The 13,813-nt window shown below is 45.3% G+C and overlaps 2 protein-coding genes across 2 annotated transcripts; both read right to left on the bottom strand.

The window, feature by feature from the left end:
* Positions 1–3,479: 3,479 nt before the first annotated feature.
* Positions 3,480–4,939, bottom strand: LOC125507299 (peroxidase 5-like). The gene is made up of 2 exons (XM_048671942.1): positions 4,578–4,939; positions 3,480–4,449 (listed from the first exon to the last, which is right to left on the bottom strand). Exons 1-2 carry the CDS (start codon positions 4,815–4,817, stop codon positions 3,664–3,666), a joined length of 1,026 nt encoding a protein of 341 aa, XP_048527899.1. The 5' UTR covers positions 4,818–4,939; the 3' UTR covers positions 3,480–3,663.
* A 7,175-nt stretch (positions 4,940–12,114) lies between these two features.
* Positions 12,115–13,509, bottom strand: LOC125507199 (peroxidase 5-like). The gene is made up of 2 exons (XM_048671879.1): positions 13,111–13,509; positions 12,115–13,014 (listed from the first exon to the last, which is right to left on the bottom strand). Exons 1-2 carry the CDS (start codon positions 13,348–13,350, stop codon positions 12,229–12,231), a joined length of 1,026 nt encoding a protein of 341 aa, XP_048527836.1. The 5' UTR covers positions 13,351–13,509; the 3' UTR covers positions 12,115–12,228.
* Positions 13,510–13,813: the final 304 nt, after the last annotated feature.

Raw genomic sequence — 13,813 nt, 5'->3', positions numbered from 1 at the left:
TGTGGTAGTAGCTAGGAATGTGCACTTTTTTTATAGTCGAATCCGATCCTTTTTGGATTCTATGGAAAAAAATGGGACGTGGAGTTTCTACACCTAGTAGCAAATGCTCCTGGTGTGAACAGTAAAATATAAAAAAATTAAAAAAATTAAAAATTCTGATTTTTTGTGTGGCATATTTTCACAAATGTTCGTTGTGCATGTTAAATTTCATCGTGAAATCACATTGGTGAAAGGCGTGGTAAAAAAACAAAATCGATGTTCTAAAAATGTTACTTACAAAAGCATTTGAAGCTTTGATTTTGTTTTTTTGGCACGACTTCCATCAATGTGATTTCGTAATAAAATTTTGCATGCACAACAAACATTTGTGAAAGTATGTCCCAACAAATTTCAGATTTTTTTTATGAATTCACCTTGTGATGGCAGTTGGGGGAAAAAGTGGCTCAGCGTGTTACACCCGACTACAAAGTCAACTAGAAGACCGGCTCGTTGTTAAGAGTGGCTTTGTACTACCCTCTCTGTAAAGAAATATAAGATCGTCCAAACGAACCAGCCGTATCGGATGGCATACATCATGCAATGCAATGCATCGTGTCGGATAACAAATTACCAAGAGAGAAGTGAATGCAAATTGTTTGTTGATGTATGTAAGCAATAACTGGGGTTCAAGAGATCTCGAACAATACTTTCTATAATAAACAAAAATCCTGAGGACGAAAAAAAATGTCTATACTCTCGGTTAGTGCGAAGTATACCTTGTACTCCATGAATCTGTACGTAAAAAGGTGCCTGAACTGTCTGACTGGGTCTCCGTTTGGAACATAAATACATGGTCGCGGACAATGTGCCTGAACTGTCACAATCTGCTTCATGTTACTCAAAATTTTCATTTGCAACCCAATCATTAGCGTAACAGATTGTGTCATTGTGTGAAGGTTATTTGTGCGATTCTTAAGCAAATTAATGGGCTAGCTATGCTCAAGATGGAAATGGGTGATCGGTCGATATGGAGATGGGTTGATGGACCGGCTGACTGGTGTATGTGCATGCAATCACACCGTGTATAGCAGTTGGAAAAAATGGTGCTGCCGCCGCGTGTTATACCGAGTCAAGAACAAATACTAGATCATCGTCGTGTGGCTTTAATAGCTGCTTCCATGAACTGATCTACCTAACCGCAGCAAAACTAATCTTGCTTACTCGTATAGCTACTAATCAAGCGTGTTATTATATAGCTTCATTGGCACGCAGCACACATGAACATGCCGTACGCCCCTACTCCATACATTCTCAATTGTTTGAATATTTCTTAAACTCCATCCGTCCGGAATCACAGGTTACTTATTAGCCTAAAATTGGATGCTGTAGTAACTAGGAATGTGCACTTTAGAGCATCTCCAACAGCCGCGCAATGCGCCGCGCGCTAAAAGCCGCGATACAGCGCCGGGTTAGCCAGCTTTTGCGCGCAGCGGTGCGCTGGCTCCAGCGGCCGCCGCAAATTAAAGCGCGCCCACGCCGCTCCAGCAGGCGCGCTATATTTCAGTTTTTTCTACTACATATTTGGTTTCGTAGATAGTTCTCCTACTACATATTTGGTTTCGTAGATAGTTCTCCTACTACTGCTCGTCCGACTCGGACTCTGTCTCAGTGATGTCCTCCTCCGACGTCGGAGCGTAGGCGTCAAGGAACTGCTCGTCGTCGGAGTTCCAGGAGGACGCATCTCCTAGCGCTTGGTTGTATTTAGCGACCGCCTTCCGCATTCGCTTGCCCTCGCGATAGTCGGCTCGCTCCTCTCTCCTCTTCGCCCTCCTCGCCCTCCTCTGGGCGAAGAACTGTTCCTCGTTGGTGTCTTTCGGGAAGCGATGAATCCACATCGCCATAGCTTGCTCGTCCATCTCGGCCAGCCTGAGACGATGCTCCCGCCTCCGATGCTTGCGATGATCCTCGTCAGTGAGAAGCCACGGAAAAGGCGCCAACTCCTGTGCGCGCTCCCGCGTCGCCACGTTGGCGAAGTTCATGTCCTGACGGGACCGCAGGAGGCGCCACGCCGCAGCGTCGTACGCGCGGGTGCCCTCCTAGGCGGTGTCGAAAGTTCCGAGACGGAGCCGCATGCCGCCGCCCGACCGAATCTCGGCGGAGTAGGTGCCGGACGGACGCACGCGGACGCCGCGGTAGCCCGTACCTCCCCGGCGCCGAGGCGGCATCGTGGCGCGGTGGTGGCGTGTCGGCGGCAGAGCGCGGCAGGGGGCGATGGAGTGACGAAGAGAGCGGCAAAGGGCGATGGAGAGAGCGGCGGAGGCGCTGCAATTTAAAGCGCGCCGGACGCGGCGCGCCAAATGTAGCGCGCGAGCGGCCGCCTTTTCCCCCGCGCGCGCAATCGTTTCCCGCGCGCGCTAGTTTTGCGCCACCGCTGGAGCACGCGCAAACGTCCCGCGCGCGCTATAAAGCCAATTTACCGCGCGCGCGCGTCTTTTGGCGGCTGTTGAAGATGCTCTTAGTTTGATAGTCGAACTCGAACCTTTTTGGATTCTATGGAAAAAAATGTTACTCCCTCCATTCAGTAACACAAAAATGTTTGAATATTTTAATATAGACTATATAAAAAAATGAGACCAACCCAAGAGCTAACCCTCATTGACATTTTTTTATAGGAGAAACTCCGCGAGCACCGCGCATCTGAGCCGGGACTCGAACTCGGGTGGGCTGGCAGCAACCTCAGCTGTCCAACCAACGGATCGACGCCCCGTCCTTAATATAGACTATATAACGATTGAAATGGATGAACAAACACACTAACACGTGCAGATTTAGGAAAAGTTAGAATATCTTATATTTGTGAACTGAGGGAGAATATATGAAGTGAGGCGAGGATGAGAATAGTGCGTAATCGCTCTACGCAAGTTTATAAGTTCGATCGAGGGCTCAGTAAGCTTATCTATCCTGATGACGAGAACAATTCCTGTGATGAAGAAAATGTCTCTGCTCCGGGTTGTAAATTCCGATGAAGGTACGAGTGTGTATTCATGCAAATCTAATATGATCTTTAGCTCCGTCGCATCTCCACCTACATGCATATATATACAGTATTCACCGGCAATATTGATGTGCGTCACTATCTGCTTAATGGTACTCAAACTTTATATTAACAAGACAATTAATTCCCGCAAAAAAAACAAGACAATTAATCATCTGACACACATCAGAATTGTTAACAACCAAAAGTAAAGAGATGTGGGAATGAATGTTACCTGTGTATACATCTTCAACAAAACAGAAATGCTTTTGAGACTAATTCTTTACACGATCTTTTTAATCGCGCTGGATGCCCGGGGTCAAAGTCGTGCTAGTTTGGATGATCTACACAAATTGTTTACGTTTTTCTTCTAGAAGTCCTGCCCTTGTTTGTAGCGACGTGAATTGTTTATGAGTGGATCTCTTTTCGTTTTAGTTTGTCCTTGAGCTTGCATGCACATTAGTCAAAACTCATAACATCATCTTTACATTGACTGATGGAAGAAAAACTCTTTTTGACATACACAAACAACTAACAAAGAAATTACTTTGAAAAGTCAAATTACATACACTGACAACTAATAGTATGATCTGCGATCGACGGACACACAAAATATATAGATATGCTTTGAATGACTTTGGAATGATTGCCTAGTGGTGGTTGACGACAAAGCACTTCTCCCTGATCTCCCCCTCTTCACCGGTGAGAACCTCCACGTTGCCCATCTTGACCATGGCGGCAGCGAACTTGGCCTGCCATGCCTTCTCCACGGCGGCGTGGAACGCGACGATACCGGCGGTCCGGGGGCTGGTGAGTAGTGTCTGGTCGGAGGTGAGCGGCACCTTGCGTGCCAGTACGTTCTTGAAGTACTGGTTGTCAAACTCCCCCGGCGTGACGGGGTCCAGCGGCACAGTTGTGGGGTCGCTAGGGTTGTCCGTCGATGGAGGGCATTGATGCTTCAGCTCTGCCGCGTAGAACCTGTCGATGGACGGGTCGGTCCGGCCGACTTCGCCCGAGAAGTTGTGGATGCGTTGAGTGAAGGAGGAGCAGTGGGATCTACCGATGGTATGTGCGCCCGAGAGCGTGACCATGTCGTCTGCGGAGAGCCCCTTGCGCTTGAAGCTGGCCACGAGCTCCGCGACCTCGTCGGTCGGGAATGGCACGTTGTTGTTGAGCACCTCGTCGGCGATAGACACGCGGCCGTCACGGCGACCAGACGGCACACGGTAGTTGATGCCGCCGGCAAGGTTGGCCCCGTCGCGCGCGGCGAAGGCGAGCACGTCGGCGCAGGAGACGGTGCGTGGGCAGCTCGCCTCTAGGGCTGCCTTGGCCTCGTCGATGACCTCAAAACCACGCATGCTTGGGTTGTTCGCCTGCGAATCCTTCTCCGCCGAGTTCCCGGGCGTTGAGTTGATCAGCAGCGAGCCATCACAACCCTACACATGTAGAACAACACAAACATCAATGGTCAGATCAGGTACCTGAATGTAAACGTTGCACTGACAAGGTTGCATGAACCGTGAATGGAGTAGGGGTGCATGGGTGCATGATGGTCATTGCTTACCCTGACAAAACAATCGTGAAAATGCATGCGGATGATGCCACCGGCAAGGCCTGGGTTGCGGGCCAAGGCGCGGCGGACGGCGTCGCGCACGATGTACTCGGCCTGTGGGCACGTGTGCTCATAGAACCCAACCTTCAGAAACTTCGACGGCGGAGGCGACGCATCTGCCACCGCCGAGAAGGCGGCCACGGCGAGCAGCACCGCCGCAGCCCACGCAAACACTAAAGTGGGGAACCTCATGACTGGAAGCTTACTATCGAAGCAACTAATTGTGGATTAGTTTCGTGGGCTGCAGGTTGCTCTTGCTCCCCAAATTCGTAACAAGCTAGAGATTGCTGTGGTGATGCGTTGATGGCTGGGTGAACTGGTGTTTATATAGCTTCACTCAACGGAGGCGACGCATTCACCGTGTAGCAGTTGGGAAAAAAGTGGCTCCGGGCGTTATATATACCCGACTACGGAGTCAACTTGAAGACCAGATCGTCGCTAAGGGTGGCTTACATCCACCTAACAGCAGCTAAAGTAAACTCGCTTACTCGTCAAGGAACTGGAGTACTCCCTCTCTCTCTCAGTTCACAGGACGTGCACATACTCCTAGGTCATCAATTTGACCAACCTAATACAAGTCATATATTACAAAAATATACCAATATAAACTTTAGGTGTTCTATTTTCGAACGTTTATAATTTTTGTGTTATATAATTTATATTAGGGTGATAAAATTGGCAATCTAGATATACGTGCAGGACTTGTAAATTGAAATGAAGGGTAACAAATCTTGTGATTATGAGATCGACTATTTATTGATAAGTCGCCTGCTTTCTTTAGGTAAGTCGAATTTTTGGATATACTGTTCGTCCTCCAGTATTCGGCTCCGCTCGCAGCGTTGTTGGAGCCTTGGGCCAGGGCACTGCCTAATCCGAGTGGGAATCAAATATTAAAAGCCCTTCGCATCCGCTTGAAATGCCGCAGCGAGCTGCATCGTCTCCGACTCCGCCTCCGCCTTGTTCCTGGTTCGGCCTTTAGAGTTTCGTCTCGTCCAATACTTTCTTCTCACACAAAATTGATTTACCCTAATTGCAATTCAGCGAACTTACAAATAGCTCTTACGGTGCTGCATCCATCGCACACATACTAACTGATGTTTCTCCGTACATCTATTTGTTACGACAAGCTCCACATATCTCAAGTAGAACACATGTTTCATAAATCTTCCAATAACTTGATATTACGTTTGCTCCTTATCTTGAACTGTGGTACAAGAAGTGTCTGTAATTATCTTCGCCAAGAATAAAAATGTCCTCCTCTAATTTTTGTCTTCAAAAGAACATGGATGTGCTTGTAGCGCGACAGGGCGCCTTAATTAGGTGCAACACACGTCACTCTTCTGACAGCTCATGAACCGTGTTGCATAAGACGATGTTAACTAACGCAATGATCGATCGGACGGCATGCAATGCAACACATCGTGTTGGACGACAAAATACCAAAAGAGAGAAGGGAATGCAAATTGTTTGTCGATGTATGTAAGCATAACTGAGGTTCAAGAGATTTCAGACAATTCTTTGTATAACAAACAGTCTCGAGGACAAAGAAAATGTCTATACGTACTCTCGGTCAGTGCGAAGTATACCTTGTACCATGAAGCTTTACGTACAAAAAAAAGGTAGAGTATCATGTCTCTCTGACAGCGCGTCTCCATCTGAAACATAAATACTTGGTCGTCGACAACGTGCCAGAACTGTCACCATCTGCTTAATGTTCCTAAAAATTTGCATCCGCAATGCAATCACTAGCGTAACCGATTGTGTCATTGTGTGAAGGTTACTTGTGCGACATTCTCGAATAAAGGTCACTTGTGCAATGCTTAAGCAAATTTAGTCACTGTGTAGCAGTTGGGAAAAATGATGGCGCCGCCGCGTGTTATACCGGGTCAACAACAATTACTAGACCGCCGTCGTGTGGCTGTAATATATGCTTCCACGAACTGATCCACCTAACTTCTAACCGCAGCAAAAACTACTCTTGCTCATCTAAAAAAACTACTCTTGCTTACTCATATAGCAACTAATCTAAGCGAACAGGAATTTTTGGAACATGGTTCCATGCGCACCAGCTAGATCAATAAAATCAAGAAAATTACTAGAAAACTTTTTTAAAAAAACTTTAGGGTATCAAACTTGAACGACCATATACTCACATGTGAAGTTTCATAGAGAAATGATATCTATGGTATTTTGGTAAAAAAAAAGTTAGAATTGATGCGATCAAAAACACATTATTTGAATGAATAGTAATGTCTAAATTGTATTTTTTTCCCTTTATTAAGAACACCATGGTTATTCCTTCACAAAGCTTCACACGTGAGTAGGATGATCATCAAGTTTGATACCACAAAATTACAGATTTTTTACAGTATTTTTACTATTCACATTGGTGTGTGTGAAACCATGTTACCTTTGGTATTTTCGCTAACCAAGCATGTTATTAAACAGCCAAACTGCATGCAGTGGTAACTAGGAATCTGCAGTTTAGGTTATATGTTATATATGAATTTGGTAGTGGAACGCGATCCTTTCTGGATCGTATGAAAAAAAGAAAAAGAAATGTTACTCTCTCTGCTCCTGCGCTCCAAATTAATTATCACAGCTCTAGTACAACTTTAGTATCAGGTGAGGATAAGAAATGTACTTTATTGCTCTACGAGTTTTAGAAGTGTGACCGACGGTTTAGTAAACTAATCAATCCAGGTGACTAGAACAACTCCAGTTTCGAAGAAAATGTCTTTGCTCCGGGTTATACATTCTCAGGAAGGTACGTGTGTGTATATGCAAATCTAATAATCTTTATCGCCGGCGCATCTCCACCGACATACAATTATATACAATATTTTTTGGGAATATTCATGTGTGTCACTATCTTCTTAATGGTACCCAACATAGTTGTTAACAACCAAAAGTAAAGGGATGTAGGAATGCATGTTACCTGTGCAGACTTCTTCAGCAAAACAGAAAAGCTTTTGAGACTAATTCTTCTAGAAGTCTTATTAACCACGCTGGCTGCCCGAGGCAAAGTCGTGCTAGTTTGGATGATCAACAGGAATCGTTATGTTTTTCTTCTAGAAGTTTTGCCCTTCTTTGTTAGCGACATGAGTTGTTTATGAGTGGATCTCTTTCGTTTTAGTTTATCCTTGAGCTTGAATGCACATTAGTCAAAACTCATAACATCATCTCCCCTGTAGCTGCATTGATTGATCGATTAGGTGGCTGGATATATATTGTATAAATGCACTAGTATTCTCCAAAGGTGGCATCAGGTAGAAGAGTACACAGTACACACACATACGCGTCTTAGCTTGCTAATTTATCTGCCCACAATTAACAACACCGTGAAACATGTCGACTTTTTACCACGTCAAATTCTTTCCCTGCTCCAATAATTGATTAAATCAACTGGAGTCTTGATTATATAAGTTACCTTCTAGGCCGTAGCTAGAGTAGCCTCCAAGATGGTACAAAATGTACTACCCCTTGGTTCCAAATTGTAAGATGTTTTTTTTTCTTCTGAATTGGATGTATATAGACGTGTTTTAGTGCGTTTGTTTACTCATTTTACTTCACGTGTAGTCCGTATTAAAATATCCTAAATGCATAATTCCGGACAAAGTTGAAAGGTTGTTCTAAGGCGTGAATTTACCAAGATTTTGGTGTGGAGGCAAAAGCTAGCGAATTCCTTCCTCTGTTTTTCCATGAATACCATTTTAAGTGCCAAATTTGCTGGAGATTCACATGTTAACAACCTTTTAAGATTTCATAGAAAAAAATCCATCTTTCCTGGATTAGTGATTACTTCAATCCATACTCCCGTGGTATGGAATAACAAAAAGCAAGGGCAGTGGGACCTGGATCCGGATGTCTGATCATGTGTGCCCTACACAAAAAACATGACATAAATGAATATTATGAAAATGGTATTTACATATACTTCTCTCTTTGTTCCACAAGACAAAAATGATTATATATTTTCATCCATCAATATAGATTCATGTTTCATATATCTCGTAAATCACTTTTCACAAAAAAAAATGGAGTGGGTCAAACCACAACATGAAACACAGATGCAACTACCTGTGGATATTTTTGGTGACATACATATTTATGAGGGTCTACGCTCGGGGATGGAACCAACAATTGAGAGCCGGGTGTGTGTGGGGGGGGGGTGGGGGGGGGGCATGCTGAATTTTTTAATGAAACCACCTCTAGATACTGTTGAAATATTAGGGTGGGCCTGGGGTCGATCTAACAATTTCTGAAAATCTTCAAGGGCCCATGTGGGTTTTATGGCAATGGTGTGGTGGGAAGATTAGTCCCACATTGCTAGTTGGATAGTTGGAGAGGAGTTGGACCTCCTTATAAGGGATTCTCTTCCCCATGTTATTGCGTCTTGAGAAGAGAAGTGGTTCCCGCGCACTCCTCCTCCACCGCCCGCCTCGCCACGCCGCGCGTTGCAGGAATGAGCCGAGCCGAGTTCACACCTATGCGCTTATTTTTGCCAGCCAGGAACGGAGAGTCTTTGACAGACGGGGCCACGATCTGGGACGTCCGATTGTGGGTTGTTACCGACCCAGACGTGGGTTCAGCCCACGTCTCTCCACATGGTTGCGCTTGCATATATATGAGGCATATGCCAACCCTAGCCGCCACAACAAACCGCATATGCCTCCACGCCCTCTGTTGTTCCTTTGCTGCTGCTGCCGTTGGTGATCCCATCCCACCCACCGCGTACATTGTTAATGAGAGAGCAGGCCTCCGAAACTCCGCCTCTGCAGACCCTGTACGGGACAAGGGTGATTAGGGTTTTAAGGAGCATCCCCTATGCGACTGCTCGCTACCGATCATCTTCATTCACTACTTCCGTGTCTCCTTCGTCATCATCATGTCCACCGATACCAAGAGAGCTTCCGCTGACAAGAAGGCGGATGAGGAAGCCGCCGCCACTGCTACGGCCAACTGGCCTATTGGAGGGTATACCACGCTTATCCTTTGAAGAGAGCATTAGATATGGATGTAGTGTGCAACAACATCGATGTTACAAGGATTGCACATAATTGACGAGAACTAAGGCAAGACTAGAAGGGATGTGACATTGCTTCTATCAAACCGGTGTTGACAGAGTACTCCCTTGTTCCATATTATTACTTCCATCCTAAATTACTTGTCCTAAATTTGTCTATATACAGATGTATCTAACTCTGGCCCGTGTTTAGATACATCCGTATGTAGACAAATGTAAGACAAGTAATTCGGGGCGGAGGGAGTATAATATAGTAAACCATATAAGTTTGCATGCAGTTAAAGTTTTAGATTTTTTACCACTAACATAGGAAGTACATTGATTCATCCTCTAAGAATGACATATTTCTACTTGCCTTGCACAACACTTTTGTGCCATATATATGCTTATTTATTATTTTTGTAAGCATTCTATAATCAAATTTTCTACTCCCTCTTTGGCATACACACCTTCAAATTTCAGGCCCAACTAGCATTTCCAAACTTGCTAAAAAACAACCAACGTTTCCAAAATGTGATTGCAAGGAATTGACACCGGTGGAGGAGAAACTTTTTGTCCCCTTGCTCCGGTTGCCATCTTAGCAATGAGAGGTGGGGGGGCACTCAGATCTTTAACTAATTTGCAATCTTCATCAACACTTATGGTGGTCATGATGTTTTGCAAATAAAATTACTCATATTCCTCTGTGATGGTGTCATGGATCCAAGGAGGTATGTTCGTGGAACCAATTATTCAGACCTGATGAGGTTTTGTGTGATGTTGCTTTTGTTGGTTTGTTTCTTTGTGGAGTTGGAATCTTTCCTTTGCATTATGGCGAAGACTTAGTCGTTCGATAGTCTCACTTCTAGGGGATCGTCCCTGGCCCAAGTAGTTCATCGCTCATTGCTTCTCGTATTTGTTTAACAGGCGACTCAAGGAGCTTTAAAAACCTTTATCAGTAATCGAGTTTGTGCAAGTGAACAAGTGGTAATATGGCTGCTCCAGTCCAACTGTAGTTATTTTCTGAAGTCTTGACAGTTTTTCGTCTTGTAAAGGTTGATATTACGAACAAGATGAGTTCAAGAGATTTAATTTTAATTCTTAGTTATGGGAGTTACTCCCTCCGTCTTAAAATGTAAGACCATTTTGACACTATACATTTTGGGACGGAGGGAGTACTTTGTAATTTTTTGGTTCCCAAAGTAGTGAGCATGTAGTGGTTCCAAGTATGAACAAATTTACACGTGTTTCTATCAAGAAAAAACTAGGGTTTCCAACTAGATGACTAATTTTTTTTTCTTATGATGTTCTCCAGTTAATATTGCTCGCTCGCACAAATGGAAGAACTATAAAATTCTTTTCAGCTTTAGAAAAGCAACACATTTTTATCCATGCACATTGTGTTGTTCTTAATTATACACTCATGTTTTAGGCATACACTAGGAAGTAAGAACAACGAAAAAACACTTCGTGAAACTAAATTACAGGTTTTTTGTGAAATTAAATTACAATATATTGAAGCACCAACATTAACTGCTAGTCTGCCATCAAATGGCTCACGTCAATCAACTATGTATCTATACCAATATAAAAAGACCCAAAGGGGCATATTCAAATAATTTCGGCCATCAAATCATGTCAATCCAACGACCTAGACTGTTTCAATATCGAGCGCTCAACACATTTAATGTGTAGTTAATTCCATGTCAAATATAGTGTTAATCATATAATAACACGTAAATAATATTTTACTTAATATCCGCATGCACTTAATATACTTCCAAATTAACGTGCATTACACGTACACATTGACTAGTCGAAATTATGGTGATGGACTAGTAGTGGTTGACGACAAAGAAGATGTCCCTGGCCCAAGTATGTTACAGGGGATCATCCCTTGCCCAAGTATCTTATAGGCAATCTTCATCCGTATCTTATAGGTGATCGTCCCTGGCCCAAGTATCTTATAGGCAATCTTCATTAGTAATCAAGTTTCTGCCGGTGAACGAGTGGCCATATCGCTGCTCTAGCCCGACTGTAGTTATTTTCTGAAGTCTTGACAGTTTTTCGTCTTGCAAAGGTTGATACTATGAAGAAGATGACTTCAAGAGATTTAATTGTAATTCTTAGTTATAGGAGTTACCCCCTTCGTCTTAAAATGTAAGACCATTTTGACATTATGTAGTGTCAAAATGGTCTTATGTTTAGGGATGGAGGGAGTACTTTGTAATTTCTTGGTTCCCAAAGTAGTGAGCTTGTAATGGTTCCGAGTATGAATAAATTTACATGTGCTTCTATCAAGAAAAGCCTAGGGTTTCTAACTAGACAACTATTTTTTTTCTTATGATGTTCTCCAATATTGCTCGCTAGTGCAAAAGAAAGAACTCTAGAATTCTTTTCATCTTTAGAAAAACAACATTTTTTTATCCATGCACATTTTTTTCTTCTTAATTATACACTCATGTTTTTGGCATACACTAAGAATTAAGAACAAAAAAATCACTTCGCAAACTTAAATTACAAGATATTGAAGCACCAACATTAACTGCCAACATTTTTGGCATACACTAAGCACCAACATTTTTTGCCGGTGATGGTCTACTGGTGGTTGACGACGAAGCACTTCTCCCTGATCTCCCCTTCATCGCCGGTGAGTACCTCGATGTTGCCCATCTTGACCATGGCCGCAGCAAACTTGGCCTGCCACACCCTCTCCACGGCGGCGTGGAACGCAACGATGCCAGCGGTCCAGGGGCTCGTAAGCAGCGTCTGGTCCGAGATGAGCGGCACCTTGCGCGCCAGTACGTTCTTGAAGTACTGGTTGTTGAACTCACCCGGTGTCACCGGGTCCAGCGGCACCGTGGTGCGGTCGCTCATGTTGTCTGTGGACGGCGGGCACTGCTGCCTGAGCTCCTCCGTGTAAGACCTGTCGATGGAGGGGTCGGTCTCGCCGACCTCGCCGGAGAAGTTGTGGATCCGCTGCGTGAAGGAGGAGCAGTGGGAGCGGCCGATGGTGTGCGCGCCTGAGAGCGTGACCATATCGTCGGCGGAGAGCCCCTTGCGTTTGAAGCTGGCCACTAGTTCATCGACCCCATCGGTAGGGAATGGTACGTTGTTAACAAGCACCTCATCGGCGATGGACACACGGCCGTCGCGGCGGCCCGCGGGGACGCCGTACTCGATGCCGCCAGCGAGGTAGGCCCCGTCACGCGCGGCGAAAGCGAGCACGTCGGCGCAGGAGACAGTGCGCGGGCAGGACGCCTCCAGTGCGGCCTTGGCCTCGTCGATGATCTCAAAGCCACGTAGGCTGGGGTTGTTCGCCACCGAGTCCCTCTCCGCCGTGTTCCCTGGCGTCGAGTTGATTAGCACCGATGCATCGCAGCCCTACACGTATCGTCAAAATAAAGGAACCAACGGTTAGATGAGAGGTTAATTGGATTAGTGCTGTACTGCAGTAGCATTTTTGGCGTGGTAGCTTACCCTGACGAAGCAGTCGTGGAAGTGCATGCGGATGAGGCCGGCGGCCAGGCCGGGGTTCCGACCAATGGCGCGGCGGACGGCGTCACGCACGATGTCCTCGGCCTGCGGGCATGTGTGCTTGTAGAACCCGACCTCCAAAGACTTAGACGACGGCGACGCGTCCGCCACTGCCGACGAGGCGGCCAAGGCGAGCAGCACCGCCGCTGCCCACGCGAACACCATCCATGGCGATAACCTCATGGACAAAGGTTCACTAATGGCCGGTTTTTTATGGCAGGTGCTCGCTAGCTACGTTGAGTTCGATCGCCTGTAGCCCTGGAAAGCTAATTAAGCTTAAGAGACTGATCGGAATTGCGTGATGGAATTGGTTGATGTGGAAATGAGTCGATGGCCAAATGAGTATACGGTCTGGTGTTTATATATGCACGCACATTGTAGCAGTTGGGAAAAAATGGCACCGCGTGTTGTGTACCGTGTCAACAAGACCAGATCGTCGCTGCATGGCTTTAATAACTTTGCTTCTTTTCACCTAACAGAAATAATTAAATCGGGCCTTTTCGTAAGCGTGTGATACGTACTCATGCAGCGGAAACCCTGCCCCTAGTCCACGCATGCATGCATCACGACAAGCTCCACACATCTCGAGGCAGCAATAGACGGTGTATGATGCACGAATCATGCATGGTGGAGCAAATCAACGTCT

The sequence above is a fragment of the Triticum urartu genome, chromosome 1 (genome assembly GCF_003073215.2).
Source record: "Triticum urartu cultivar G1812 chromosome 1, Tu2.1, whole genome shotgun sequence".
NCBI classification, from domain to species: Eukaryota; Viridiplantae; Streptophyta; class Magnoliopsida; order Poales; family Poaceae; genus Triticum; species Triticum urartu.
This window is presented reverse-complemented; position numbering and strand designations above follow the sequence as displayed.